Source organism: Aythya ferina (genome assembly GCF_964211825.1).
Source record: "Aythya ferina genome assembly, chromosome: 22".
NCBI lineage: Eukaryota > Metazoa > Chordata > Aves > Anseriformes > Anatidae > Aythya > Aythya ferina.
In genome coordinates this window covers 2303995-2331440 of record NC_140320.1, presented here as the reverse complement: position 1 = coordinate 2331440, position 27446 = coordinate 2303995, and the positions used below count along the sequence as shown (strand labels likewise).

At 47.1% G+C, this 27446-nt stretch overlaps 1 protein-coding gene across 4 annotated transcripts in view; it reads left to right on the top strand.

The window, feature by feature from the left end:
* Positions 1-5560: 5560 nt before the first annotated feature.
* Positions 5561-27446, top strand: part of ZBTB44 (zinc finger and BTB domain containing 44) — a 41464-nt gene continuing 19578 nt past the window's right edge. For all 4 annotated transcript variants that reach the window (XM_084495538.1, XM_084495537.1, XM_084495539.1 and 1 more), the window contains exons 1-2: positions 5561-5687; positions 24444-25513. In XM_084495538.1, coding sequence (XP_084351664.1) covers positions 24496-25513 — 1018 coding nt within the window. In that variant the 5' untranslated portion in view covers positions 5561-5687; positions 24444-24495. The remainder of the gene's footprint in view (positions 5688-24443; positions 25514-27446) is intronic.

Sequence of the window (27446 nt, the reverse complement as noted above, 5' to 3'; positions counted from 1 at the left end):
CTTTGAGTCAAATAATTGGGATTTCCAACAATGCCAAAGGCTTCAGAATATTAACGGGTAGGAAAAAGCCCCTAATTAATCATAGCCGAGCACCGTTACGATTTGGGTGTTATGGAGATAAAAAGGAACAGGGGCATCAGAAAATGAAACTTACTGGAGCTTCCCAGTAACCGTGTCCATGCTGGCACCCCAAAAAGAGTGGGGATTGGTGGGCAGAGACATGCTTCTGTGGCCTCAATGGGGGAAACGATTAGGGTAAGCCCAGCTGCCGCTGCTCCACTCCAAATCCAGCAGTATTTTGGGCACGGTGCAGCCCCCACTGGCTTCATCCCCTTGATGCAGGGCACTCTGCTTGCATGCAGCACCCTGCCACGTTGTGTTGGAGGTGCATGGCACAAAAGAGCTATCTGGACAGCAGGAGAGAGGATTTTCTGAATAGGATTGTGATTGATGGAGAAACACAGCCCAGCTGCCGAGGAGGTGATAGAAGCCAGGCTCCAGCATCCCTGACGTCTTTAAAGCTGGCATCACTCAGAGGATGCAGGATGGGGAGGGGGTTCTGTGCCACAGGCACAGACATCACAAGCACCTGCTGAAAGGGGGTTTGCTCGTGTTCCTGAACCTTGTTCCCCAACCCGAGTTACTCCTGGATAGCTGTTCCCCATGTGCTTCTGTGCTCATGCTAATCCTTGGTTTCCTTTTTCCTTTTGCTTTCCTCTCTCCCCAGTTTAAATCTCTCCTCCCCTGTTAGCAGGCAGGAGCTGCACGCTCTTTCAGCCTTGTTTTGCTGAATTTATCCAGCCAGGCTCATGGCACGAAGTGCCCTCCTCATGCTGCAGGGGCTCCGTGCAGGGCTGGATTTATTGTCCCTGGGCAGAAGCAGACACCATGTCCCAGCAAGGTCACGCCAGCACCTGGTGCTCCAGCCATGAATCCTTCCTCATTTCTGACGGAAACATCTTTCCTGGTGTGTCCTCGGACCACTATGTCTGGTTTAGGCTGTTATTTTCAGCTCAGCTGACATATCCTGGTCTTTCAGCCCCTCTGCTCTTCCAGATCTCTTTCTCCATGTGGATGCCTGATAAATTCATACTCAGTCACCCAAGCAAGCTGCCTGGTTCCCAAAGGTGCTGGCTGACAGCATTTCAGACGGGCTGCTGTGATTCAGCACACCTCAGAGATAGGATCCTGGGTCCAAAGAGGCCAAAATCCCAAAATCCTGCCCCAATGCCCCCACAGCTGCAGCCCTTGGCACAACGTCCCCACCTCCCCATCCTGCTCCGCAGCGCTCGCCCAGGCTCAGCTCATTTCCAGGCTCTTCCTCTGACCTCCCACTGTTTTCCTTTCGGGTGCCAGCTCCAGGCCTGATCCTGCACGACAAGGACAGCTGATGCCTTGGGGCTGGCACAGCCAAACCCCGCGGGGGGCTCGCAGCTGGCCCCTGATGACAGAGTTACCTTCCCTGCAGCTGCCAGCAGCCCTGAGCACATCGTGTCCTTCGCAGGATGAACACCAAAGCTGCGCTTGCACAAAAGGAGGGGACACTGGGAGAAAACTGGAGGTTGCCAAAGTGCTCGGGAGGATTGGGGTGATTAACTGAGCCCCAGGGAGCGCAGCAGGCAGGAGCAAGGAGGGGACAGTTCCTGCACATGGGTGCTAAGCAAGGACAAGGCAGCGGTTCTGTGAGGGTGGGAGCAATGCAGGGAGGCTGCAAAGGGCACTAGGAAGGTGTCATCTGGTTTCTGTGGTACAGGGAGCTTCCCACATGGAGCAGAAAAGCAGACTTGTAAGAGTATGGGATCTGCTCCTAGGGCTGCTGAAGCAAAGGGAGAATTCTCCTACAGGCTGCAGCAAAGGGGTGAAAAAGCCCTCAGCCAGGGATCACCCGTTCTGGGAGCTTGCAGGCGGTGAGCAAGCCAGGAAGGGAAAGATTCAAGGATCCAAGCAAGAGACCAGCCCCCAGAGAGCAGCTGAGCATCTTTAAGCACATCTCCGATGCATCCTGCATCAGTGCCCTCTGCATCCTGCCCGGGGCAGGGAAGCTGTGCAGCCAACAGCGAGTCCCACCAGGGCTTTGAGACCTCCCGGTGCAAAACAGACGGAAGCAGCAAGGAAATCTGCCCGAGCAGCACATTTTTTTGCAGCAGCAGCAATCAGGAGACGCACAAGCACGTGGGCAGCTTCCTGGTGGGACAATTCCTGTGCATGCAGCCGGCACACCGGAGCTGGACCTGCAAACGCTGAAGGTCAAACACATTCCCAGTCCTGGAGGTTTCAGCAGCAGGAAGAGCAGAGCTGCCACAAAGGGAAGCTGTCCCGGATGGCCGAGCTGCCCTAGGAGCTGCTGGCACTGCCGACACTGCTCTTGCTGCAGGCTTTGAGCCTCTAACATTTTCCAAAATGCTCAGCTCTCGTGTGTTAAACGAGGCAAGGCTTCAAGAGTTTGCATCTTGTGTAGAAGCTGCAGGTGGAGGCCAGGAGTCACCGCGATGCTGTCAAAGGTTTCTCTTAATTTCCCCGCTGGTGTTTGTACCTGCGGAACTGCAGCCAACCCAGCCAAGCTACAATCCCAAGAAATAAACAAGTGTGGGCTCCCTCTTGGTAGATACAGAGCAGATTTACCACCGAATTACTCAGGTTTCATGTCAACATTTTTCCATCTGTGTCAATGACTCGAGCTCACAATGTTGTAAAATGTGCTTAAGAACAAGTCACCTCTTACGGGAAAGCTGTGACTCTGATCTTTTACACATCTTGGAACATTTCATTTATTAAGTGTGATCCCTGGAGTGGATTTCCCTAGAGCCTTCATGCAGATTTCTACAAAGGATTTGGGGTTGCAAGTATTTTGGATAATGCTGTGGGTGCCGTTCGGTACCCTGAGCCCCACCTTCTCTTGCTCGTGCATCCCAGTTGTGCTTGGTCCAGCACAGATGTAGCCCAGGATTTGTTGGCAGCTGATGCCCAAACCCACAAGTGTCCCACGCAAGGAGCCTCCAATACTCTGCAGAGCCTGCTGCCGGCCAGACCCACCTGATTCCCTCACCCAATGCCCTGCTGCTAATTGGAAACCTAACGAGGCAGGTGGAGAACACAGCCAGGAGCTGGGAGGTTGTGTGGGAAAAGGAGAAAGGGGAAGAAATTAAATTAAGGTGCTCTTTTTGTTTGTGTTTTATTTTATTTTATTACCTGGGCTGATCAGTTTGGCAGCACTGGTGCTGCAGTCATGGCTGGGTGAGTTAATGCATCCGCTTTTGGGTGCATGCACCCAGAAGTCTCCCTTGCTCACCCTTCTTGCAGTGTTTTGTGGGGGAAATCTCCTTGTGGTGATGTTGATGTGCTGTCATGCGCTCACCCAGCTCTTGGGGTGACACATTTTGCTCACCGGGTGCTCAGCAATGTAAAGAATTAGTTACTAAAAGAAATAAAGGCAACGTGTTGTTTCACTGCGTAGTTTTATGTCTTGGATCCACGCAGCAGGTTCAGCAGCTGTTGGTTTAAATGTGATACTTGTAGGGTTTGGTGATTTCGCTGCAGCACCATGAGCACCTTGCTGAATCTTCCCAATAAGAATTTGGGTGTTCAGAGCTGGCCCCTCACCCACCAAGCCCACAGCTTGCTCGAGGCCAGGCTTGGGCAGGACAGAAGCAAGGGCAGTGACCCACCGTCACCTCCACGGCCTGAACCTGAAGCTTTGTACACAAAATTATCCCAAATCAGTGTTTCAAAGCAATGCCACAATACACTGCACAAGTGTCTGCAGCCAGCAAGAAAATGCAAATTGCATCGAGCGCCTTCAGGAAACAGCATCAGCTGCATGTCCACTGAACCCACTTGGTCTGCAGCAGTGTCACCACAAAATGCCCTCAGCTCTGCACTTTTTGGGGTAGCATTTGGAGGGGCAGGGATGGTAGCCCTGATTTTCATTAATCTTTATTAAACCGCAGATGGACAGGACCAGATTCTTCCTTGCCTTGCAAATCATGTCTTGTTTAACAGCTGAAAAAGGTGGCAGCAACCTGTGTGCACACACGTGCAATTTGCCCAAATCGGTGCCGTTGTGCTCCTGCTTTTCACCAAAGTAACTTGCAAAAGAGCAGTGCACCGGGTTTACCCTGCAGCTCCCAGCAAACGCAAAACCAGAGGAAGCCAAAGGAGAATGAAGCAGCAGAGAGCAGGATCCCAGAGCCTGCAGGGGTTCCGCTCTCCCCCTGGTTTTGCAAGTAACCAGCAAAAAAACAGTCCCAGGGTTTTTACACCAGCACAAGGAGTTTGGCCTTATTTTCTGTTGTTGGTGGTGGGGTTTTTTTGGTTGTTTTTGTTGTTGTTTGAGGAGCAGTGTGGTGTTTTCCAGGGACCACTTTAAAATATTTTACCACTGATTAACGTTCTTGGACGGTGGCCTTTCAATCTGTTTCCTGCCTCAATTTACTGAGCACTTATTGCAATAAATAAATAAATAAATAAATAACGTGACCACAGAGAAAATGGCCGCACTAATCACCTCAAATTAAACTGCGCTTACCCCAAGTTAGTGCAGATTTGGACCAAATTACAGGGCTGGATTAACTTGAGACTCATTAACTCCCAGCTCCATTGGGGTAGATGTAAACTGGAGGATTCTGCTCCCACGTGTGGCTGCGCTTTGTGTGCTGGGGCAGCTGCCTGGGGGGCACCCGCTGGGAAAGGGGCCTGGTCCTGGGGGTGCATGCATGGTGGTGTGCATGGTCTGGGGGTGCACACACTCGGGTGTCCTGTGTGCACAGTCCCTTTCTATGCATGCATGCTGCAGTGTTTGGTGTGCACGGTCCTGGTCCATGCATGCATTGGGGTGCCCTGTGTGCACGATCCATGGGGGCGCACACACCAGGGGGTCCTGTGTGCACAGTCCCAGCCTGTGCATGCACACACTGGGGTGGTTGGGGTGCATGGTTCTGGGGGGCGCTTGCACCGGGGTGTTCCATGTACACAGTCCTGTCTGTGCATGCATGCACCTGGGCATCCCATGTGCAGTCCTGCTCCTTGCATGCACCGGTGTGCCCGGTGTGCATGGTCTGGGGGGTGCACCCCGTGGGGTGTCCACGTGCACAATCCCGCTCTGTGCATGCAGTGGGGTGCCTGGGGTGCATGGTCCCAGGGGGTGCATGCACCGGGGGCGTCCTGTGTGCACCGTCCTAGTCCATGCATGCATGAACGTGGGTGTCCCGTGTGCACGGTCCCGCTCTGTGCATGCAGTGGGGCGTGCGGGGTGCATGCACGGGGGGTGCATTGGGTGCCCCCAGCCCCGCGCTCTCCCCGCCGTCCTCCCCGCGCCTGCGCCCTCTCCCCCTCCCTTAACCCCGCCCCCTCCCCCTTAGCCCCGCCCCCAGCCCCGCCCCCGGCCCCGCCCCGCGCGGAGCACTGTGGGACACAAACACGGCGCCCCGCGCCCCGCGCCCCCTCCTCCCCCTCCCTCCCTCCTCGCGCCCAGCCCCGCGCGCGCCGCCGCCCCCCCCCCTCCTCGCTCCCCCCCCCCCTCCCCTCCCCTCCCCGCCTGAGGGGGAGGCGGCGGCGGCGGCGCCTTCCTCCCGCCCCCCCCCCTCCTCCTCCTCCTCCTCCTCATCCTCCTCCTCCTCCTCCTGCCGCCGCCGCCGCCCCGCCATGGCCCAGCCGCGGTAGGGGGCTCGGCCTCCTCCCGGGCCCCGCAGGTAACAGGGGGGGGGAACGGGGGTGATGAGGGGGGGGGGGGGAGGAACGGGAGGTGAGGGGGGGGGAACCAACGGGTGCCGGGGGAGGGCTTTGGCTGCTGCACCGCGGGTCCGCCCCCGGCAGCGCCCCCCCGCAGCGCCGCGTGGGGAAGGGGGGGGGGGGGGGGGAATAAAAACAAGGGGGGGGGGCAGCGCCTGGCATGGACCCCGCTGTGCCCCCCCCCGGCCTGACACAGCCCTCTGTGCCCCCACAGCACCCTCAGAGCACCCTGTGCCTCCCCCGGGTCTTTAGGAGCCCCCTGTGCCCCCCCCCCCCCCGGGCCTGTGGGGTCCCCTTGTCCCCCCCTCAGCCCCTCCGTGCCCCCCACAGCTCTGTCAGAGCCCCCCCATCCCCCTCTCCCAGCCCTGTTAACCCCCCGTCCCCCCCCGTCCCCTCCTCCGGGCCTGTTGGGACCCCCCCCGGGGCAAGCAGCAGCTGGGGAAGTTGTGCCTCCTGCCGCTGCTTCCATTTATTTATTTATTTCATTTATTTATTTATGTATTTATTTATTTATTTCCCCCCCCCCCCCCCGCGTGTGTTTATGTAGGAAGGGGAGCCCCCCAGGCTGCAAGGCAGAGCCCCGTGTCCCAGCATTGCCCCCCCCAACCCCTTGCAGCACCCCCCGCCCCTCTGCCCACCCGTTGGGGTCTCCCCTGCCTCCCCGCTCCCCGTCCGCCTCTCCCCGGTTATTTTGGCTCCGGCCTGCCCTGCGCAGACACAAACACCGGCACCAACACCGGCACACGCGGGAGCTGGGGGGGTCTGTGCCACGCTCCCGGCTCGCCAAGAGCTGTCGCCTCCTCGCCTATAGGTGCCCACCCCAAGCGGGGCACCGCTGCCCGCCCGAGTGCCTCGATGCTCTTTCCGTACGCAGGTTGTGCTGGGGAATGCCTCCGTGCTTGACCGCCGCAGCCCGCTCAAGCGCAGGCACCCCAGGAGGCTTCTCGCTGCCTGCAGAAAGCTGCTGAGGCTTTCTGGCCAAATAGGCAGGCACGGATCTCCCAGCAAAGCGAAGAGACGGCTCTGCCAGCTCTGCCGAGCGCGTTGTACCTGCTGGCGAGGGAGGGTCTGTCTCCAGGGCCTTGTGCAACGGGTGTCGCATCGCCTGGCTACCAAAGGCTGCTGGCACATCCCGTGTCGTGCCAGTTTGCACACACCAGGAGAGGAACAGGCAGAGTTTCGCAGGTAGCCTTCGGGATGCGGGTGTTTGTCCCACATGCTCCCAGGCAGCAGGTTTCCCCGTGTGTCCTTCCATGTCTCCTGTGTCCCCGCAGACACCCGGCGGCAGCTGTTTTGGCGCCTGCCCCCGCAGTGTGGCACTTCCTCGCTACACGTGCCAGAGGGGTCACCTGTTCTTACCCTGCACTTCATGGCTGCCCTGGGTTTTCTTTTCCATTTACTCTCCCAGAGGCTGCTTGGAAGCAGTCTGTGTGCTTCCCGGGGGTCTGCAGATCCCAAGCTGGAAACCTCTGGTCTGAAATTCATCGGATTTCTCTTTTCAAGTGGTACCTGTAGTTTGGAAGTTGCCTGATCTTGTCAGCCTCCCGTTCTCATCCAGCTCAGAATCTTTCTCGCATGTTTCTAGAAGTCTCCTGCTTTCATTATTCTCCTCACACCACATCCTAGGTTTGCCCTACCCACGTGGGAAACTTCTCAGCTTTCCCACTTAGGTGCTTGCCCCTGCTTTTTCTCTGTGCTTCTCCCGCCTGGCATGGCACTTTCCCTTTCTCCTTGTATTTTAATTTTGTTTGCCCTTTGGGTGCCTGGTACTCTTAGCTTTTATTTAGGTGGAGGAGTTTCCCCCCTGAGGTGCTTTCTGGTTTTGAGCTGCAGGTCACGCTCGTGGTACTGCTCTGCAAACCCTGCGAGGCGGCACCAGGTAGGGATGGCGTTGCTTTGGAGGCTCACAGGCTGGTGTCCCAGAGTCTTGCAGGGCATCCCAGACGTGCTGTGCCTTTCTTCTGCCCCTGAGCTCTCTTCGTGCAGCTCGATGTCCGTGCGTAACGCGGATCCGAGCCCTGATGCGCCTGGAGACCTTGCCTGGGTTTAAGTGCTCCTGTTTATGAAGATAGAGCTGAACAAGTGTTAGCCTGCGAGCCGAGATGCAGCTCTACCAACGTAAATACTCCCATTGATGTAAAGCTGTTTATACCAGAAACTGGTTATAATGCTGTAAGTGCGTCTCCCGAGGGACTCCTTCTATTTAAACAGCTGGTTTTAATCTGAGGCTTTAATTGGTGCGAACACTCCGAGCAGTCCCTTTCCAGGGGAAGGGAATTTCCAGCCCTCCTTCAGCCTCCCCAGGTGGATGCTGCACGGATGCTAGCTCGCGAGGAGGGGAGGCTCGCTCCTGCTTTCCCACCCAGGAGCTTTCCCACTGGTTTTGTTTACAGGGTGAGAGAACTCTTCTGTTTGTGACTGGGAGCTTTGGGGGGCGAGGGTCTCTGTGTAATTCTTCTGTAATACGTAACAGAAGTAGTCGGCAAGTGAAACTGAATCCTTGCCATGTTTGTTGCAACAGGAGGTTAATCATAAACTCTGGCAACTTTTTAAAGGGGTGGTTTCGTTCTGTGGTGTCTGTTGCAAATGCATGCTGCTCCGAGGGGCTGGTCAGCTGTTTGCCAAGAGGATCAAAAGCAAGTCCAGCTTCCCCTGCGTGTGAAGTTGAACAAGTGGCCCGGCATTATTTTTGGTTGAACCCCGTGACCCATTTGAAGGAGGCTTTTTCTTTTTGTGTCCTTAATGGCCGTGTGATGTCTGCTATAAGGTGAGGTTGCACAAACACCGCTCACCTGTCACTGATAAGGAGACCTCGGGTCCTTTGCCCTCGTGTTGGTTCCTTCTCATCTGGTGCTTCGCTGCTGCTGTCTGTTGCATCTGATAAACTTTATTTTTCAATGATCTTTGGGGATGTTTATTTCTGTAACAAGATGCGGTGATACGTGTAACTTCGCTTTTTTTTTTTTGGCGTCGTAATTCACTGCTTAAACAAGAAGAAAACCAAACTGACAAATCGTCAAGCGACGCTTGTGCAGGTACGTGACGAGGAAGGAGATGTCCCTTGACGTAGCAGGGATTGTCTGTTGACACACATCTCTCCTGCCTGGTTAGAAGTAGGTTATCCCTGCTCAAATTATGCAACTGTGCAGACAGCCAGACTTCAGGAATTCCAAATACTTCAACGTGTCAAGTGCTGACTCTGAAATTAAATGCTACGGTCGCAGGGCGCGTTGAGTCTGTCGCTGGCAATATGACATCAGTCTCGGAATTGTGCGGCTGAAAAGGGGCAGCAGCTCGATTACCTGGTGCTCTGACAAAGGAACAGAGCCGGGTGGGAAATGTGCCTTCACCTGTAGCAGCGCTTTGATAGCAGGCCATTACTGTTTCAGCAGTATTAAGCAGCAAAAAAGCCCTGAAAACTGGTTTATGCAAGAAGTTGAAGCTCCTCGCTTTGCGGTTGCTGCTGTTGCCTTGAAAGATGCAGTTTTTAGCAAATAGATCTAATTAAATAGTTGTGTACTTACTGCTAAGTAAACACGGGAGTCCATTACTCTTAACTTCCTTTGGAGGTCACATTGATTCTTCTAATGGTTTCACGGGATGAAAACAAATGTCTGGTGCTGCTTGCAGAAGGTGCACAAATGAAATGGTGGTGGTAGGGAGCGAGCTGCAGACCTGGGAAAATGGCATTCACGTGTGTGATGGGGAGGGAGGAGTTGGGAAGGCCGGGAATTTAATTTAGTTCTTTATTTCCGTTTAATCAATTTAAGGAAGCGACTTAAACCACGCTTTATTTGTAGACAGCGTGTTTTTAATATATTCCAATTTAGAGCCGGGGAAATAATGATTTCAGACAAACAGGTTTATCAGAGTGCGAGAGGGCTGGGATAATAAGGGCTGCAGAATGTGCGCAGCTCAGCGTGCGGTCGGTGACAGTGGCCAGAAGTAAATCATTAGGGGGAAAGTAGCAGAGCAGACGGAGGTGGCATGGTAATCGTCCCTCAGCGCGTCTACCAGCGGCAGGGGATTTAGAGATGGCCTGAGCTGGAGGTGCGTGCAGACAACCTGTTCAGTTGTGCCTCTTGGTCCCGTCATCCGTGGATTTGCCTAAACCTTTCGAGCAGTTCGTACCTTCAGCTTCTGCAGTGTGCTGTGCAGTGAATTCCACAAATTGTGCGAAAATGTATTTCCTGTTGTGTTTTTTTAAACCCGGTGCATGGTAATTTCATTGAGTGCTGCCTAGTTTCTGTAGCAGCAGAAAGAATAAAGAATCTTTTTGCCAGTCACCTTCTCATTTGCAATTGTATAGATCTGTGTTCTCAGTTTTCTCTTTGTTCCCCCCCAGCTGAATTGTCCCAGGCTATTTAGTACCTCTGTCTGCAGAGGCTGTTCTACATCACCTTTTTTTTTTTTTTTCCCTTTGAGGTCTGCCACGTTGTTTTGAGGTGATTCAACCACAACATTTGTTTGCCTGCTCTACCCAAGAAGGTTGAATAAAGGCATTTTTTCCAGAGCACTGAGAGGCTTTCTCATAAAGGGCATTTTGTAGCTCATCAGCGCTAATGTTATAAACGTTGGCTGTGCAGTGTTTTATGTTCAGAAGTACAACTGAACGTCGTCATTGTGCTGTGTTGCTGGAGGTACAGTTAGGGATACTCGAGAAGATGTTGGTTTATAAGTTTAATTACAGGTGGCACAGTGCATTTGGATATTACTAAGAGTACCTTATGAAAAAAAGTGAATTTATGGTGGGTACTTGTCACAGATGAGTCTTTTGCTGGGTTTTGAAAGCATTACGATGTGTCCTATGGAGATCCAGAAGTCCTGGAGATGCCTGGTGGCTATGGTGTGAGTTGGTCCCACGTTAGGGATGGATATTCACATGGTGTTGGAGTGCTGCAGGTCCAGCAGCTTCTGAAGTTTTCTTTCAGCTTTTGTCATTTGTTTTGTTGTTGTTGTTCTCTTTAGTGGCTATATACCCACGGTAAGAATGATGTACTCCAAGAGGTTTCTGTGAGATGTTAATAAAGATGCTGGAGGCTTAAAAAAAAAACAGCTAATGGATGAAAACAAAATGCACAAAACTCTTTATTCCCAGCCCAAGCCACGCGGTTGGTGCTCCCAGCCCAGGTTTGGCCATACAAGGCAAGAAAGCGAGAGAGCCTGCATTGCTGCTGCTCACCTGACAGCAGCTTTTTGGGTAAACACCAGGATTTTGAGTTTTCAGGGCCAGGAAGAACTCCTTTTAGGCATTTAATTTTACCTGCATAATTGAGTCATTAGGAAAATAAAGGGTACACACAGTGCTAAGAGGGCGATGACACAACCGCATTCCTGCCTTGCTCCAACTTGTTGGGGATTCTTTATAGCCGCTTCCGTCTGAGAGGCGGCTGCTTGTTGCCGTGTCTGTGACACCCCGACTAGCTGGCCCTGGGCCACGCCGTCTGGGTCGGCGATGCCTTTTTGCTTCTCGAGATTGTGCCTGACGTGTGGCTGCGCCTTGATCTCTCTCCCCTTTGCTCTTTCCGCAGGTTCTCCGTGGCGTTGCTTGTCAGCGCAGGCTTCTCGTACTTCTGGCAGGAACGGGGCTAGCACGCTTCGGGGAGGGTTGAGATTTGCATTCTGCCTCAGAAAAATTAATTTATTACAGTTAATGTGTATTTCATTAAGGTGTAATGCTTCCTTGCTAATCCGAAATTGAAGTCGGGGAAGGAAAGCTGTCATTTCTTGTAATAAAACTGAGTACTTCAAACAACAAATCAGTTGACAGGTAAGCTTTGTGCTGAACCAGTAAAAACTAGCACTTAGCCAAATTTGGCTGTCACAAACCTAATGATTGTGATGTGCAGTTACAGTCGTTTGTTTCTGCAAAATGAGGCGACAGCTTTGTCATTTGCAAGTGACAAAAATTAAAGCCTCGCACACAGTCAGGTAGGAGGCAGTGCTTGGGGGTGACAGCACCGGGGTGGGGAGAGGAGGGATTCCTCAGCTCCCGAAATTGTGTTGCTGCTGGCGGCTCTCAGGGCATAACACACCCAGGTTTTGTCCTGGAGGAACAGAAGAGATGGTTTACTTTCCAAGGGTGGTTTTTGCTGTGCCATCAATTAAAGTGATGTCTGAAATCGACTCTCTTCTGTCTGAAAAATGCCTCGTGTGCCCCCTTTTCTCCTCAGAGTCGTGTAGTAAGGCTTGGCGGTGCTCTGTAAGGAGGTGTACACATGTGTGAGGAAGCACAGAGGTTTTCGGTTCACCTTTTTACTCTTCCATGGATCTAATGCAGTAGAGCTACCAAGAAAGTCTTTGAATATAATAGTTTGGCATGAGGATACAAAGCCCATGCCATTTTTCTCCCCGCTTCTTTCCCATGGCACCCCCAAAAAGGGCTTGGGGCTTTTGGTAGTAATTTGGGAGGGAGATTGGGGTGAGCAGACTTTGTGATGTATGTTGTTCCAAAGTTTGTTGAGATGCTTGCAGAGCTTCTGAGGGCAAAGACTGCGATGCTGTGGATAGCCATGGTACAACAAGAAAAATTATCTTTCTGGTGTTCGTTTAGATGAGAAGGTTGCTGCCATGTGGCAAATAAAAGCACTTTATGGATTTTTGGGGGCAATTTACAGTATTTAGTAGAATTTAATGTTTGACTAGTATTTGTTCTGAGACTAGTAGCATTCCCACAGCTTGGTCGGAAGAATTGCCTAACCCAGTGCTTCCTGCCCCACACACTCAGAAGTGCTCGACCTCAGGTCAGCGAGGCCGCGGGTACCGGCGGGTCTGGGTCTCGGTTCGAGCTCCTCGCTGAGATGGGGAAAATGAAGCCTGGTGCTTTGTTACGCAGCATGGGAAGAGGTCGTGCTGGGGCTTGTCTACACTGGGAAGCCAGGGACAAACTAGATCGGAGTTAGCACAGGGGAGAACTTTGAAGAAAGTGTTTAGAGCGCGTTAAAATGACGCTGTTGTGGAAAGAGTGGTTGAATTTGAATGTGTGCCTCAGGGATGTAACATCAGTCCGCTCGGTATAATCTCATTATGTTCTGGGGCTTGCCTGCATGACGATACTGCAAATTCATTTGTTGCTTTTATTCTAGGAAAACAAAACAAAACAAACAGGTTTGCTTGTGTGCTGGTGGTACGAGCATCTCCAGCACGCACTTTCAGGGCGAACGGCTGTTAAACTCGCCATGTAAGAGTTTGGTCGTGGGCTTTTTCAGAGAACTGGTGAAAAAACAGTTGCAGGGCAATGAATGTGTGATGTATCACAATACATTCCGTCTAATGAAGTTTGCACATTAATTTTTATTAAGAAAATAAATATTGCATATATAGCAAGACCTCTTAGCTGTTACTGCTCGCGTTGCTAAATGAGCCTCAGTTTTAAGTACAGCCTGAAAATGTACTTTTATGTGTTATATGGAGCACTAATGTGAGATTCCTACAATGAAAAGTTCAAAGTGCTGGAGGCTGGGGAAAGTGGCATTTATCGAGTTTGCTTATTCAACCATGTGAAAGCTATATTAGGCACATAAAGTTTATACTTTGCACTGCAGCTTCAAAAAGGCAACAAGTTAAATCTGGGTCCTTTGAAGTAGTGAATGGTAACATTCTGTTCTCTGAAAGAGCTGACTTCAAATGATCACACCAAAACTTGAAAAACTGTCGTGGCTCGTGAAGACAAGACTTGGGGGAAAAAAAAAAAAAAAGAAAAAAAAAACAACACAGGATATGAAAATGTGTGGAGTTGCTTGCGTGTTGTTAGGGATGGAGCAGCCAGCGTGTTGTACCTGGCTCCGTTCCCGAGGCTCTTCACCCGTTCTGCACCAAAATGCTGTGAGTTGCTGCTGTCCGCTCTCACCAGGTGCATTTTCGAGAGCTCAGCTGGTGCATCAGGTGTGCCATTTGTTGCAGCCAGCAAGCTTCAGTGATGTCGAAAGGTGTGGAGTCCTTTAAGAGAACATCTATCTTCTCCACGTATCTGTAAGTGTTTTAAGGCACATCTCATCTTCTAGGTCTTGCGTAAAAAATACTCAGTGGCGTCAGACCAACGATTCATGTGTGGCGCACGCTCCAGTACTGTCCTGATTATTGTAATCTCTTCTTTTAATTAGATCCTGAGATTAAGCACTGTCTTGCTGATCAGTGCACTTAATGGATGCCCTGTTGGTTCCAGCTAGTACATGTTGCTGTCTGAAATGTCTGGTTAAGTCAGGTGCTCTGAGAAGACCCAAGCATAGCTTACTTTAGAGACAAGGTAAGCAGCAGACATGCAGGGAAGAAGAACGCACCAAAAAATCCTCTTGAGAACCTTTTGGGAGGCTAAAATAGATCTTGACAACCACCTGACAAAAAAATGAGGTATTAAAATAGTCTGGTTATTCTGTGGGCCTTTCAGTTAGCTGCTCAATTTAATTAAATGCTATGGAGATCTTTTCTCCAAAGTCACTTTTAACTAATTAGCTTCCAGATTGTAGCTCAGCTCTATTAGTAGGTCCCTAGTATATAATGGTGGGTTTTTAATTTCATACTGTTGGATTTCCAGTGAATTTCCTTCTGTTCCTAGGACTCGAGTTAAGTCATTTGTTTTTACGCTTTGTGCTGATGGTACATCTAAGCCTTTTCATCAGCATTTTTTTTTTGAGCCTGTGTCTCTACGGAAACACTTGGAGATTATTGCTAAAACAACTCCTTATGGCACTTCACAGGTAAATTCTTTAACCTGTCATTTCAAGTACACAAATTACGTCTTTTTAACCAGCTCCTTAGCTGACTTGTAGTTTGTCTATTCATCTTGTTTTTGCTAATAATTCTGCATGTCACGTTATTCAAACATTTTAATGTAGTCCTCATCTTCTGTGGCATTTCTGTTTTTTTTCTTCTGAAAAATGCATTATCGAGTTAGTGTGACATACTTCAGCTTCAGTAAACACAGGTGGTGTCTCATTTTCCGTTTGGTTTCTTATTTTCCGTTCTTTTCTTCATATTGTTTTCATTTAGCCAGGTTCTGCAGTTGTATACAAACACCTAATCATATATCACTGCTGATCTTTGAGAGATGAAAACATCTTTATGTTTTTAAATAACCGGAGCTTTGGCACTAAATATTTGAGAGATTGAATTAACACCGTGGTAATGTTGCCAAGCCTTCTGGCAGGTGCGTGCCACACAATAAGACAATCTTTGAACAGTCTTGCCTCTTCTCCTAGTACAGTAGCACCTTTTCTTGAAAACTAAACTATCAGATTGCATGTTTATAATCACAGAGCGGTGTCTAATGGAAACATTTTTAGATTGACTTCTAATGAAAGGAGTGGCAACATGTTTTACACACCTACAACGTGATCTTTAATCTTCAAGTTTTATCTAGACTAGGAGTTGTAGCTATGCTTTAATCTTGCTGTAGTAATCTAGCACACTGAGTGCCCACATACAGAGCTCTCAATTGCCTGTCAGTGGTTCCCAGGGTGTTTTGGTTACAAACTTCTGTCAGCTCGCAGCTTCTCCCATCAGTCAGAAGGGTCTGCTCTTGGCCATGGCCGTTTGCAGTGCTGTGCAGATTCATTTTCATTGCCCAAAGCCAGTGGGACCGAAACCATTTAGCAGGTTGCATTTCACTGTATATGACTTGAAGTCCAACTCTGTGACACCTTCCACAGTTAACCGATTCACAGATAAATGGGGAAATTGCTATCTGCTGTGAAGCTGCCTCATGGCAGACATAAGTTTGTCAGCTGCGGAGACCAAAGCTCATTTTTCTCTTTGCCTGAGACATGAGCAGAGTGTCTCTGTAGAAATGAAAAGAAAGGCTTACAGTAAGACAAAATCCTCTTGCCAACTTGAGGTGGGTCAGGAGGAAGTCTTGTAGGCTGCTTCCTGTAGGCCATGTATCCAGGATGATAAAGGACATGAATAAATCTGGAAGTGTCACTTTCACGAGGAAATGACAAGACGGAGCTGCACAAGAGTCTGTTGCAAGTGTGTGGCTGCTGGTAAGCTTAATGAGGGTGGCCTTGGCATCTGTAATCTGTTACGTTCAGACAGATGACTTCTTAATTCTGCCAGATGCAGGGGTTGGAACAGAGCTCCTTTGAGTTTCAGGACATGTTTGGGGCTTCTGAGCAGATACAGTCTGCAAAGGATGTGCTGGAGGATGTGTCAGCCCAAATTGGTAAGTTCCATGTCGTGTTCCATTTCATCACTGGGACATTTTCAAAGGTTTATAAAGGCACTTTTATCGACCGATCCACCTTCGTTTGGGTATTTGCATTTCCATCCTCTGCCTTCTGCTGGACTCTAATGTAGGCTCCTGATTAGGCCGTAGTAGTTCTTTCTGTCAGCCTGCATCCAGACTGCCTTTATCTAATATCTCCTGCTACATTGTTGCAATAGGGCTGCTGAATTTTTGCATTCGACTTCTTGACTTTGTAAATGAATGATCTAGAAAAAAAAAAAAAGACATACTGTGCTTCACAGTATGTGTAGAAACAGCAACTCCTGAAAAATAATGGTTTAACTAATGGTTTATAGCCTTTTCTTTGTTAAGACCTCGTGTTACAAGAACAGCATCTCTGTGATGTGTTTTATGTTGTTTTGAATATTCTAAATTACTTGGGATTTAAGCAATAGACATGTTCCCTTGTTTTTCATTACAGTAAATGTTGCTTTTTTCACATATCCAGCAAACATGCTGCTTTTACACCCAGAGGCAGTCTTGTAGCGTGAGGAAGACTTTGGTCCTCTCACTCTAACTTCTGTACACTTTTTACTTGGAGCATTGTTTAGAACCAGTATAACTGAAATGTTTGGAACCAAGTAAATATTATCCCGTTTATTCTTGGTTTGGATTGCTTTAACAGAAGGTATTGTGCTGTTTAGTTGTTAAATATCCATGGTGTAAAAAAAAAAAAAAAAAATCTTCTGCAAAACTGAGGAAGAGACAGAATAGCAAGCTGCACCTCTTCTGGTGAACAAGGCTGAAACCGTGTAACAGGAACGAGCAGAAGTAGATTGCAAAAGCAGTGCCTTTCCCATCCCGCCTTGTGGGGAGGTTTGGTAATACGGTGTTACCCAGGTCCCTAAGAAGATGCTTTGGCTTCTCTCGCAGGCCCCTTCAGTTCTGTACAGATCAGCTCTGAGTCAAGACAGCCGTGCTAAGTGGATGCTTCTGGGAGCAGTGGTGGTTAAGGGACTGGCTCCTGGAGCTTTGACAGAGCATGGACATTGACAGAATATGGCAGGAGCATGCCCTGCTCAGCCAAAGCTTTGGAACCCACTACCAGGCACTGAGTAAGGGTGACAAAAGAGTGTGGTGAGCAGGCCCTGGGCTCACCGTGACAAAAACTGAGGAGAGAGCTGAAAATTTTCTAAAAATTATTTGTAGGAATTTGCACAGAAATTTGAGTTCTTTTGTTAGCTTCATACAAGTTGTGTATCAATTTCCTCACCGCAGAGTAAACTGCGTGTTCCAGGACATGGAGAGCTCAAGTTCAGTGCATTTGGCAGCAGCACTGGTTTCTGATCAAAGCTTACACCTTGATGCCTGTATAAACAGTTAAAGCTGAAATCCTGAAGAGGTAGATGTTTTGCTCATTTTCCCTCTTGTTTGGTAATGCACCTCAAGAGTAAATTGGATGGATTAGAAACAACAGCAATTAAAGCACGGTTGCCAAAAACAGTACCTGGGTTTTGAATGATAAACTGCAAGGGTGATAAATGAGTGGGAGCCGTGGCATCTTACACAGGAGGAGTATCAGCACTTAAGTTGAACTTGAAGCTGAAGTTCCAGTCATGCAAACCTAAGACAGCCTGTACTCTGCTGCCACAAGTGAGGGGAAAGGCGTCTGTTGTTACTTCAAAAATTACGTGCTCAACTTTCCTTCAAAATGTATATGTAAATGCTTTCTAATTTTATTCTCTCAGAACTGTTCTGTTGCAGCTGACCTACCATCTCAATTTACAATAAAACTGTTTTGTAGAATAAACTGCTGTTTCTAGCACCCCAGCACTGGTCTCAATGCTTTCAGCAGCTCTGAGAATTAAAATGCACCTACCAGCTTTGTGTCACGCAAATCTACTTTTCTGTCAGCTGTGTTGTTTTTTTGCTATCCACATTAAAGATTAATGTTTTCAATAGCAGTGATAATGTGAGTCAGTGCTGTAACTGCCATCAGAGATTTTGCCATGCCCTCAAACATCTTCTCTGTTCTCGTGGCATGTTACAGTTACGGCTTTTCCATTCTTATAATTTTGAGAAAACTTAAGGGATGTGTTAGGAATATGAACCAGATATTTTGTGGGCACTTGATGTTTCCAAGTAATTATTTGGGTAGAGGAGCTATCAGGTGCTTTTCCTCCTTGTGCTTTGCAGGTAAATACTATTTCTAGTCTGTCAGTGAACTTAGAGTAAAGGAATAATGAGTGCTTTTGCACCTGCATCTCAGTATCCTGTACTGAAGAGACTTACCTTGGTTGGTGCCAAGCAAGTAAAGTTATCATATCGTGGCACAGCTCAGGCTTTCCAGATGTGAAAATCTTTTCAGCAAGTTATTGTGATGGGGTCGCAGCCTTGGTACTTAGGCTTTGTAAAACTCAGGAGTTACAGGATTTGTGAGGAGCTTAGCTGGATCCTTAGTGATTTCTTGAAGATGTGGGGTTGTTGGTGGTGGTCATTGCCATAGCGTGGCTTCAACAAGTGTTAAACAGGCCTGGGTGCATGGAGTTCAACTTTAATCTGAAAATTATGTAGGCTGTTTACATAGGCTTGAATCAACGTAGAATTATTTGTGTGCACTTAAACGTTTGAAGCAGCTGTTGACTGCTGGTGTTTTAGTCCACCTCTATGAATGCAAGTTCTGAAATACCTCCTGCCACCCTCTGCACCAGCGCCTGCTGGTATGCAGTTGAAATTTGGGAAGGTCTTTCTTTGGGAAGTCTCTGCTGGGCCTTTTTCAGAGGAAGAGGTGACTGTTTGGGGAGCAACTTGCAGCCATAGCATCTTTGGAAAGGATTCCTTCAAAGAAAAAAGATGAAGTGGCAATATATAGGTATAAACTTCTCTGTGAATACAGAGAAGCTAAGAAATGCTTTTTATAAACGACAGTAATTGTAGATGGAGTCAATGGCCTCAAAACCTCTGGTGTATGAGGTTGTCAAAAGTGGTGAGCCAAAACCACTCTTTTACGAAAGAAATGACATTATCAAATTCAGCACTTGCGGAGAGTGTTCAAAAAGAAAAACATACTTTCGTCTGTGTTCTGCTGTGAAAGGGAATGTTACTGCTAACAGTAAATAGATGGATTGTAGCATTTCTAGGCTTCAGCTTCGGATGTGGAATTACTCTACAAATAAAGCTCCCAGGTGGAGCTTTCCATAGGTTGGTACCTCGCTGTCAGCAATTCTCTGCTCTGAGGCCGGGCTGTGCTTCCAGCGCTCCTCCAGGATGCCGGCCAGACCTGCCAGAGAGCCCTGTCCAAGAACAGAAGCTCCCCACAGACTCCTTACAAAGGAAAACACCTCAAAATCATCCTCTTCTGTGAAGCTGGGAGGAAGAAGGCACCTGAGGAATTTCAGTGTCTTGGGGTAGTGAAGTGGGAATGGTTTGGGGGGTAAAGGCCTGGTTCCAGGCCCAGAGACCAAGGGCCGGGTCAGCCCCAGGCCTGGATGCTGTCACAGCTTTTGCAGGCTAGCAGTATCCCCTCAGACCCCATTCATAGACTGCAGCTCAGCGTTTATTTCATGTTTTAACGCAACCGGTGTGTTTATGAAGTAACTAGTTTAACACTAGCTCCTTTGTGCAGTTACAATTTGAAGTATGCTATCCTAGAGGAAATTGGAGTTGCAACCACTGCGTGCTTCTCTGGATGGTTCATTTCCCTGGCCTGCTCACCCACTGCAGCTAAAGGTTACAGGTTTGCATTCCTCAGATTCCAGGACACCAAAGTGAATGCTGTGCATTGACGTAATTTTGAGCAAAGGAACCTTGTGTTTGCCTTCTCTTCTCATAAATACCGCTAGGCTTGGCGATGGCAGGATGAGTTCAAACTAGGTTTGCTGACCTAAAATGCTGTTTCAAACAAAGTTTAGAAAGCGCTGTTGAATCATTTGAAACGGGAACGGTTTGTGAGCTCCAGCCAGCAGTTTTGTCAAATGAAGCAAGGCAAGATTTGTAGTGGGAGATAGTACCTTTTAATAGGCCAGCTGGTGTTGTTGGGGGAAACAGATGTGTGTTTAGATAGACAAGTGTTTCAAGGCTGAAATAGAAACAGCAAACTTGAAGTTAAGTACACACTCAGAGCAGTTGTTCTAACTCAATTATAAATTTAATTATACTAACCAGTGAGGCACTTTGAGGGAGAAGAGGGTGCTGGTACCTGTGCAGCAGAGGGGGATGATGGCAGATCCTGGTTTTGTACCTCTGTGGCTCAGAGCAGCCAATTGCTGCCTCTTGAGCACAGAAGAAATAGAGATGAGGTGTGTTGTGAAAGTTATGTTAGCAGCCTAATATTTTAGGTAAGGGTATAGTTGGGCAGTGCTCCTAGTTCAGCCATTGGAGACTTTCCAATTCATGCATTTCTCCCCACAGACGATCCCCGGGCTGCTGCCGCTGCGTATGAGATGGTGCTGTAACCAGTGGCCAAGAAGCAGTCTGGGTTATGAGTAAATTTCCCCAAAGGTAGCTGTAGTGATCCCATTTACACCATGACTTCAAAGTTCAATGAACAAGGAGCTGGGGAGCAGGAGGGTGGGAATTTCCTGTGCATTTTGGCGCTGGAGCTAACGTGGCATTTCTATACCTGGAGTCAGTTGGTTCTCATATTCAGAGAAGTTGTCATATTTTGTCAGTGTCCTCGGGTCAGGACACAGTTTAAAGGTGGGGCGGTAGTTCTGTGGTGCTAAAAATGAGTTGTAAAATGATGTTGCCAAGTCACAAAATGAATGCAAACAGTTCTCTGAGTGTGCTTCACTGACTTGTTCGAAGAAAAACCAAGACCATTCTAGGTACTATGTTTTAAAAACACTGATTTGAGTCATAGTGCTAGTCAGGAGATGAAGAAGCAACTTTTGCGTATGTGGAACTGGCAGGTCACATAAGCCAAATTTTTCGATCATTACCATTTCTTTTCCATTTACAGGGCATAGTATAGAATTTCATATTTACTGCTTCTAAGCACAGAAGCTTGCCATATGTTTAATCGTTGTCACAAAACAGCGTTTGTGAATTGATAACTTGGTAAAACTTGTTTTTTGTTAGCCTTGACACAGTAAGAATGAGCCAAGTTGCTCTGACTACTTAAAGGTCAGGTCTACATTAGTGCTTGTAGGATTAAAAAACACCCAGACCTGAATTAATGTTCAAACTAATTGTACAAAGTCTTTGGTTCTGTAGCACTTGCCTTCAAACTGCTTTTGCCCAGGAGTGTAGAAAATTCTCTGGGAGTCCTGAAGTGCTCTTGTCTGACTTCTCACCTTGTCCTGGGATCAGCGCCTTGGCAAGGTTGTGAATTCCCACACGTTTCCAGTGTGGGAATGCACGCTGGAAAAACCATTCGCTTGAGCTGCGAGTGTCTGAGGCAAAGTTAAAAACAACTCTGATGCATGCTGAAGTGCCCCGTTGAGAATATTTTAACAACTTCTGAAAGTATCTTTACATTTCCTTCTGTTTCTCTTGAACTCTGAAATACTTCTCTGTAGCGTGGGACAGGGCAAGGTGGACGTGAGTGCCCTGGTTGAGAGAGAGGGGTTGTGCTGCCAGCAGCTGGGAGGGAAAAGCTGGCCCCCATTTCTTTGACACCAACCCAGGACCTGCTTACAGAACCGCTGATGGTGTTTGGCTTAAAGCTGAAGGCAACATTTACAGCTCCGACTCATTTATCATTTGATACGCCTTGATCTCCAGACCCCAAATGCTCCCAATGTATTGTGCGTTTAGTTCGCTTTTGGTTCTTAATCACTCCCGAATGTAGTACCACATACCTGAGCATCTAACAACTGCTGTCAGGGTGTATTTAATAATTGGATTATTGTCAGGATAAAGCTAATAATTATATCTATCAATTATATCTAATAATTGAAAATAAGCTTTAAAAAAAGTCATTTTGAAATGTTGACAATCCAAAGACTTGAGGTGGGGTTGTAATGCCTTGGTCCTTTACTCTCTTTTATCACAAGGACTTACTGCAGCTATAAAAGTGCCCTGTGCCACTGAAAACTTAAAAAAGAGAATTGAATGCTTTAGGACCTGTCTGAGCTTTAGCATCCCCATCTTTTCATGTGAAAAAATACTTCCATACTGTTTAAATTATCTTCTAAAAATATTTGACAGTTTTACTACCTTATTAACTATAAATAACTGGTATTGTTTCCCCTCCCCAGCCCAGCTCTTCTGATTTTACTGAAAGCAGCATGCATATGCATACATCCTTCAGCCTGTGTAGGAGCTGCTTGTTTGAGCAGCGGTGTGTCCGAGGAACAAGGGACAAAGTCATGTTATGGAAGTGACTCGACAAAACAAGGTCCCACGTTCATGGCAGGCGCTCTTCTCATGTAATAAATTCCTTTAAATTTATTGCACTGCCTTCCGCTATTTTATTTTAAATTCTGTAACCAGATCAAGGTCAAGGAAGCAGAAGATGAAAGGGGAAAGGAAGCCAGAAGAGGGGAGAGGCAGGCAGGAAGGGGGAAGCAGGACAAGCAGTGCTTCAAAAGAAGGTTTGAAGGAGGTGAGCAGGAGAGATCTCTCGGAGACGGGAGGGATTGTGAGCGTTACTCATTGAGATGAATGGAGAAGGAGGATTGTGATTAGTCTTCTGGGCATATAAGTATTGGGAGTATTGCTTGCCTAGGTTTTTCTCTTTGTTTACCATTCTATATCAGTGGTGTTTCTAAATACCAGATACACTATTGATAGTCCTTGTGCGTGTATTCATCTTTTCGCAGCCAGTTCCTGAACAGGGGTTCTGGGCTTCTGATGTGCCAAGGAACTGCTGCAGCTACTGGGAATTCAGCAGGAAGGGTATCCTAAGGCCATTTCAGAATATGCTGTTACAAAATTTTACTGCAGAGTTTTGGTCTGAGATCGATTAAATATGCTTTTCATTTGATTCATGCTGGAGAACAAACAGTCTGGATCTTCAGATGCCTCCTGAGGTCGATATGTTTTCTTTCACTGAAGAGGAGTGTTTTGCTTGTGCTCAATTTCTTCTTCTGCAGTAGTGTGAAATTTCATTTTAAATCCAAATGGACTTACAGTTTCACTCAGCCTTTATGTGTATTAAGTCTTAGTCTCTTCTCTAGAATAAACGTTTTTCCAGTGTGAAAGGGTTTGCAGTACCAAAAGTGAAATCAGAGGACAAGAAGAAGCCGAGTGCAGATGCCTGTAGAACAGGATAGGCTCTGACAGCTGCCATTTAAATATGTGCTAAGACTTGTGAGACTGGTGGTAAGTTGTTCCAAACTACAGCGAGCTCTGTATCTGGGAAGCTTCACATGCACAATTTGCAGGAGTGGTATGGTTCTGGGTATGTGTAAGGAAGAGGCAAAGGGTGATGTGAAGAAGCTGACTGACTCCAGGAAATAATCAGATCCAATTATGTTATTGATGTTTAACCGCCAACTTTACCAGATGATGTTTCTGTATCATGTTAATTACGTGACTCATGTAGAACACAGAAGACTTTACATGGAAGCTTGGGGGGCCATAAGAAGGTGTAACATTACAGCTTATTTTCCCTCTGTGGTGGAATAATTCAGAAAGAGTTTGAGCAAACACGGGAACCAATTTTATATATTTTTTCTTTTGGAGATGGTCTTTACAGCTGCCACACAGTGTGGGACATACGGTCCCCTCTAGTCCTTCAGGACCTTGCACAGAAAACATGCGTTTGTTCCTACACGTAGAAGAGAACTGGTCCCCGAGAAGGCAGTGTGTATTTTTTGTAAGAAAAAGTTGCACTACTTGCATTATTTATCACATGTATAAAATCAATTTGTGTCTATTTGATTTAAATCCAAACTTCACTTTGAGGTTTGTAATCCACTGTGTTTTTGAAGAAATTTTCAATAAGTTCTCATCCTAGTCCAAAATTATTTATTAAAAGCAGCTTTAGGCAATCAGTACCTGCACTACAGCAGTAAAGCAGAGCTATTGGCAACTATTATTTTGTGTTTACTAGCTTGAACTCTGCCCTCTGAAAATTCATGTTGTAGTTTCTCTAAAACTTCTGGTATTAAATGCCTTCTCTGGGATATTTGCCTGCTCCTGCACGCTCATAAGTGGATCCAAGAAAATGTCTATTCCACTTAAAAGGATCATTCGACAAAGTCCCTCAGGCTTAAGAGCCATGAGCAATAGTTTCCTGAGCCCAGAAAATAAAAAATCGAGGTTTCTTACACAGATGATGGTTTCAAAAATGCTTTCTTTGTAGTGTTACAGGCACTTGTTTTTCTCTAAACTGTGTTGGAAATTTGTTCTGAGCGGACAATAGCAGAAATGTGGGAGACGATATTAGTGATAGACTGCAAACAATTTGGTCTGCATTTTTGAAAATTACAACTGAGTAATTGCATTTTTGTATAGTTAATCCATTGCACAGTCTGGATCCTAAAAAATAAAATAACAAACCAGGCCCTAGAGGATTCCACTGCATTTTCTTCAAGCAGGGTCTGAAATAAAACCACTTCGCTTTTGCTTTTTGAGATGAAAATGATGGCTCTTCTCTTTGTTTTAGGATACCTGTGATCTCTCGTATGTGGAAGGAACGCTAGCAGAAAGGTGAAAAAATGGGTGTTAAAACATTCACTCATAATTCCCCTGCTCACAGTCAGGAGATGCTTGGAAAGCTGAACATGCTTCGCAACGACGGACATTTCTGTGACATCACCATTCGCGTCCAGGACAAAATCTTCAGGGCGCACAAGGTGGTTTTGGCAGCCTGCAGCGACTTCTTCCGATCCAAACTCGTCGGCCAAGCAGAAGACGAGAGCAAGAGCGTGTTAGACCTGCACCACGTGACAGTGACTGGTTTTATACCCCTACTGGAATACGCTTACACGGCAACACTGTCCATCAATACCGAAAACATTATTGACGTGTTGGCCGCAGCCAGCTACATGCAAATGTTCAGCGTGGCTAGCACGTGCTCGGAGTTCATGAAGTCGAGCATTTTATGGAATACGCCCAACAGCCAGCAAGAGAAGGTGCTAGATGCAGGCCAGGAGAACAGCGCAAACTGCAATTTCACTTCGCGAGACGGCAGCCTGTCTCCGGTGTCTTCGGAGTGCAGCGTGGTGGAAAGAACCATTCCCGTGTGCCGAGAGTCGCGAAGAAAGCGCAAAAGTTACATCGTCATGTCTCCTGAGAGCCCCCTCAAGTGTAACACGCAAACAAGTTCCCCTCAAGTGCTGAATCCTTCAACTTCTTACCCGGAGTCCAGAAATCAGCCTGTAGACTCCTCCTTAGCTTTTCCCTGGACTTTTCCTTTTGGAATTGATCGAAGGCTTCAGTCTGAGAAGGTGAAGCAGGTGGAGAACTCTAGGACTTTGGAAATGCCTGGGCCCTCGGAGTCCAACAGAAGAATTGCAGACTACGTGACGTGTGAGAGCACGAAAGCCAGCTCGCCCCTCGTGATCGAGGAAGACGTGCGTGTCAAAGTGGAGAGGTTAAGTGATGAGGAGGTTCATGAGGAGGTATCGCAGCCTGTTAGCGCGTCCCAGAGCTCCCTGAGCGATCAGCAGACGGTCCCAGGAAGCGAGCAAGTTCAGGAAGATCTCCTGATCAGCCCACAATCTTCCTCTATAGGTATGGCCGTTTCTGGGGTTATAGATGTACAAGTGCATGTGTGTGCACTCATGATTTTACTGGAGGAAATGTGTTTGTGTTTTATTTTTGTGGAACTGCTTTTTTTTTTTTTTTCCTGTTTAATGAAATGTTACATATAAACCCTGGTGAAGAGACAGGACTTGGAGCTATTTAAACAACTGGAACGCAACTGAGGAAGGTAGGCCTGCTGGTAGACCTCCTGATTATTCAGAAGGGATTGATAGCCCCTTTTTACTTCTGGTTGCTTGGCTGGGAAAAATAATTCTGTTTTCAGTAGTGTCAAAAGGCACGATCCCAGTTACGCTGTAACACCAAATCTGAAAGACTTATGGCTTGTAGCCACAGAGGGACAGAATGGTACTTTGCATCAGACATAAAATCTTGTATAACCATGACAGAGAGCCTTTGTAAGAAGATTTGCAAAATAAGTGGTGGAACACTGTCATCTTAATGTCCCAGACGAAGGCAAAACCACACAGTCATAATACTGAGAATCTTTCCATTTCTGTGAGGCTTGGTTCTCAAGTTGCTTCTTCAAATGCTGCCAATTGCTGAGAGAAACCTTTTCCGTAAAGGACAATTTGAAGCCAGTTTTGGGTTTTTCTAGCAGGCTGTTGCTTATTAATAGCTAATATTTAAAGGTTGTTTTTTTCTCTTTGCACATAATGTATTGAATGGCTTTTAGTAAGTCAGAAGGCCAGCAATTTGCAATATTTCTAGTTTAATTACCAAAATTTTGCCCTAGTCAGCTATTTTGCCTTCAGTTAAGTGGCTTGACCTGTGTTTGGTAGAGTTTGTTTACTGAAAGATTTTTAATAAAGCCTGGTTTATTTGAAAACCATAAGAATGAAGAATGTGCTGGTCTGCTTCATTCACGTAATGTATACATGAAAGGCTACGTCAGTTAATTAAGTAAATAAACTAAAACAAAGTAAATAAATGTAGCCTAGTAGCCTGCACAATTTTTTTTTTCTTTGCTCAGTGTATCACTTTCTTCTCTGCAGAAAGTGGGTCTGGCCATTTTAAGTTTACAGTAGATACGGTCTGTGTTGTTAAAGTATCTTGGGTAATACTCACTAAAAAGAAATGAAAATATCTTCCCTGTGTCCAGCCCTTTAAGACTTGATGTTGTTGTTTCTGTTCATCAGTTTATAGAGTTCATGTGTTGATATCATGCATCATTAATTCTTTTTCCAAATGAAAATGTTTTATTTACCAAAGGCAATGCCATTTGCCTTTTCTGAGGAGCAAACTTAACTTAAGGACCTCTAAGTCTTTGGATGTAGTTTGCCAAAATAGTGCACAGATTAAAAGCAACAGTTTGCTTGCTGGGCAGCTTCCAGGAAAAGTGGTCCTTGTTCAAGCAGGTTTAATTTGACTCTGATTTTAACTCGTTTTAGTAGGAACTTAGGGGAGACCTTGTTATGGCCAAATGATCAGAGATGCAAATTATTACATCAACATAATTGTACCATCCCAGACAAAACAGAACAAGTACAAATAATGGTAAGGGCAAGTTACAAACAGCATATCAAGTGAAAGGAGACTATAAATATCATATCTAAGCAGATCAAATGAATGAACTACATTACAAATGAGTAGCATATTATCTACAGAAGTTTTCAGAGGGCGTCTCTTGGAGTTTGAAATGTCAGCAAAACTGCACAGAATGGGATTGGATGAATTGGGACCTGAGAATGGGAGATTAGAAATCGGTTGTAGAAAGAGAGGTGCCACAATGCTATAAAATCTCCTTTTGAAACATGCTGTATGTAATACCCAGGCACCTTGCTGCATCTTCCTCTTGCTGAAGATTGCTTTAGCCAGTTTCCTCAGCTGTGAAATGGTTTCTGTTGACAAGCAACTTTGCACATCCATCTTCAAGAGGTTTCTGTTTGGAAGCTGCGTGACA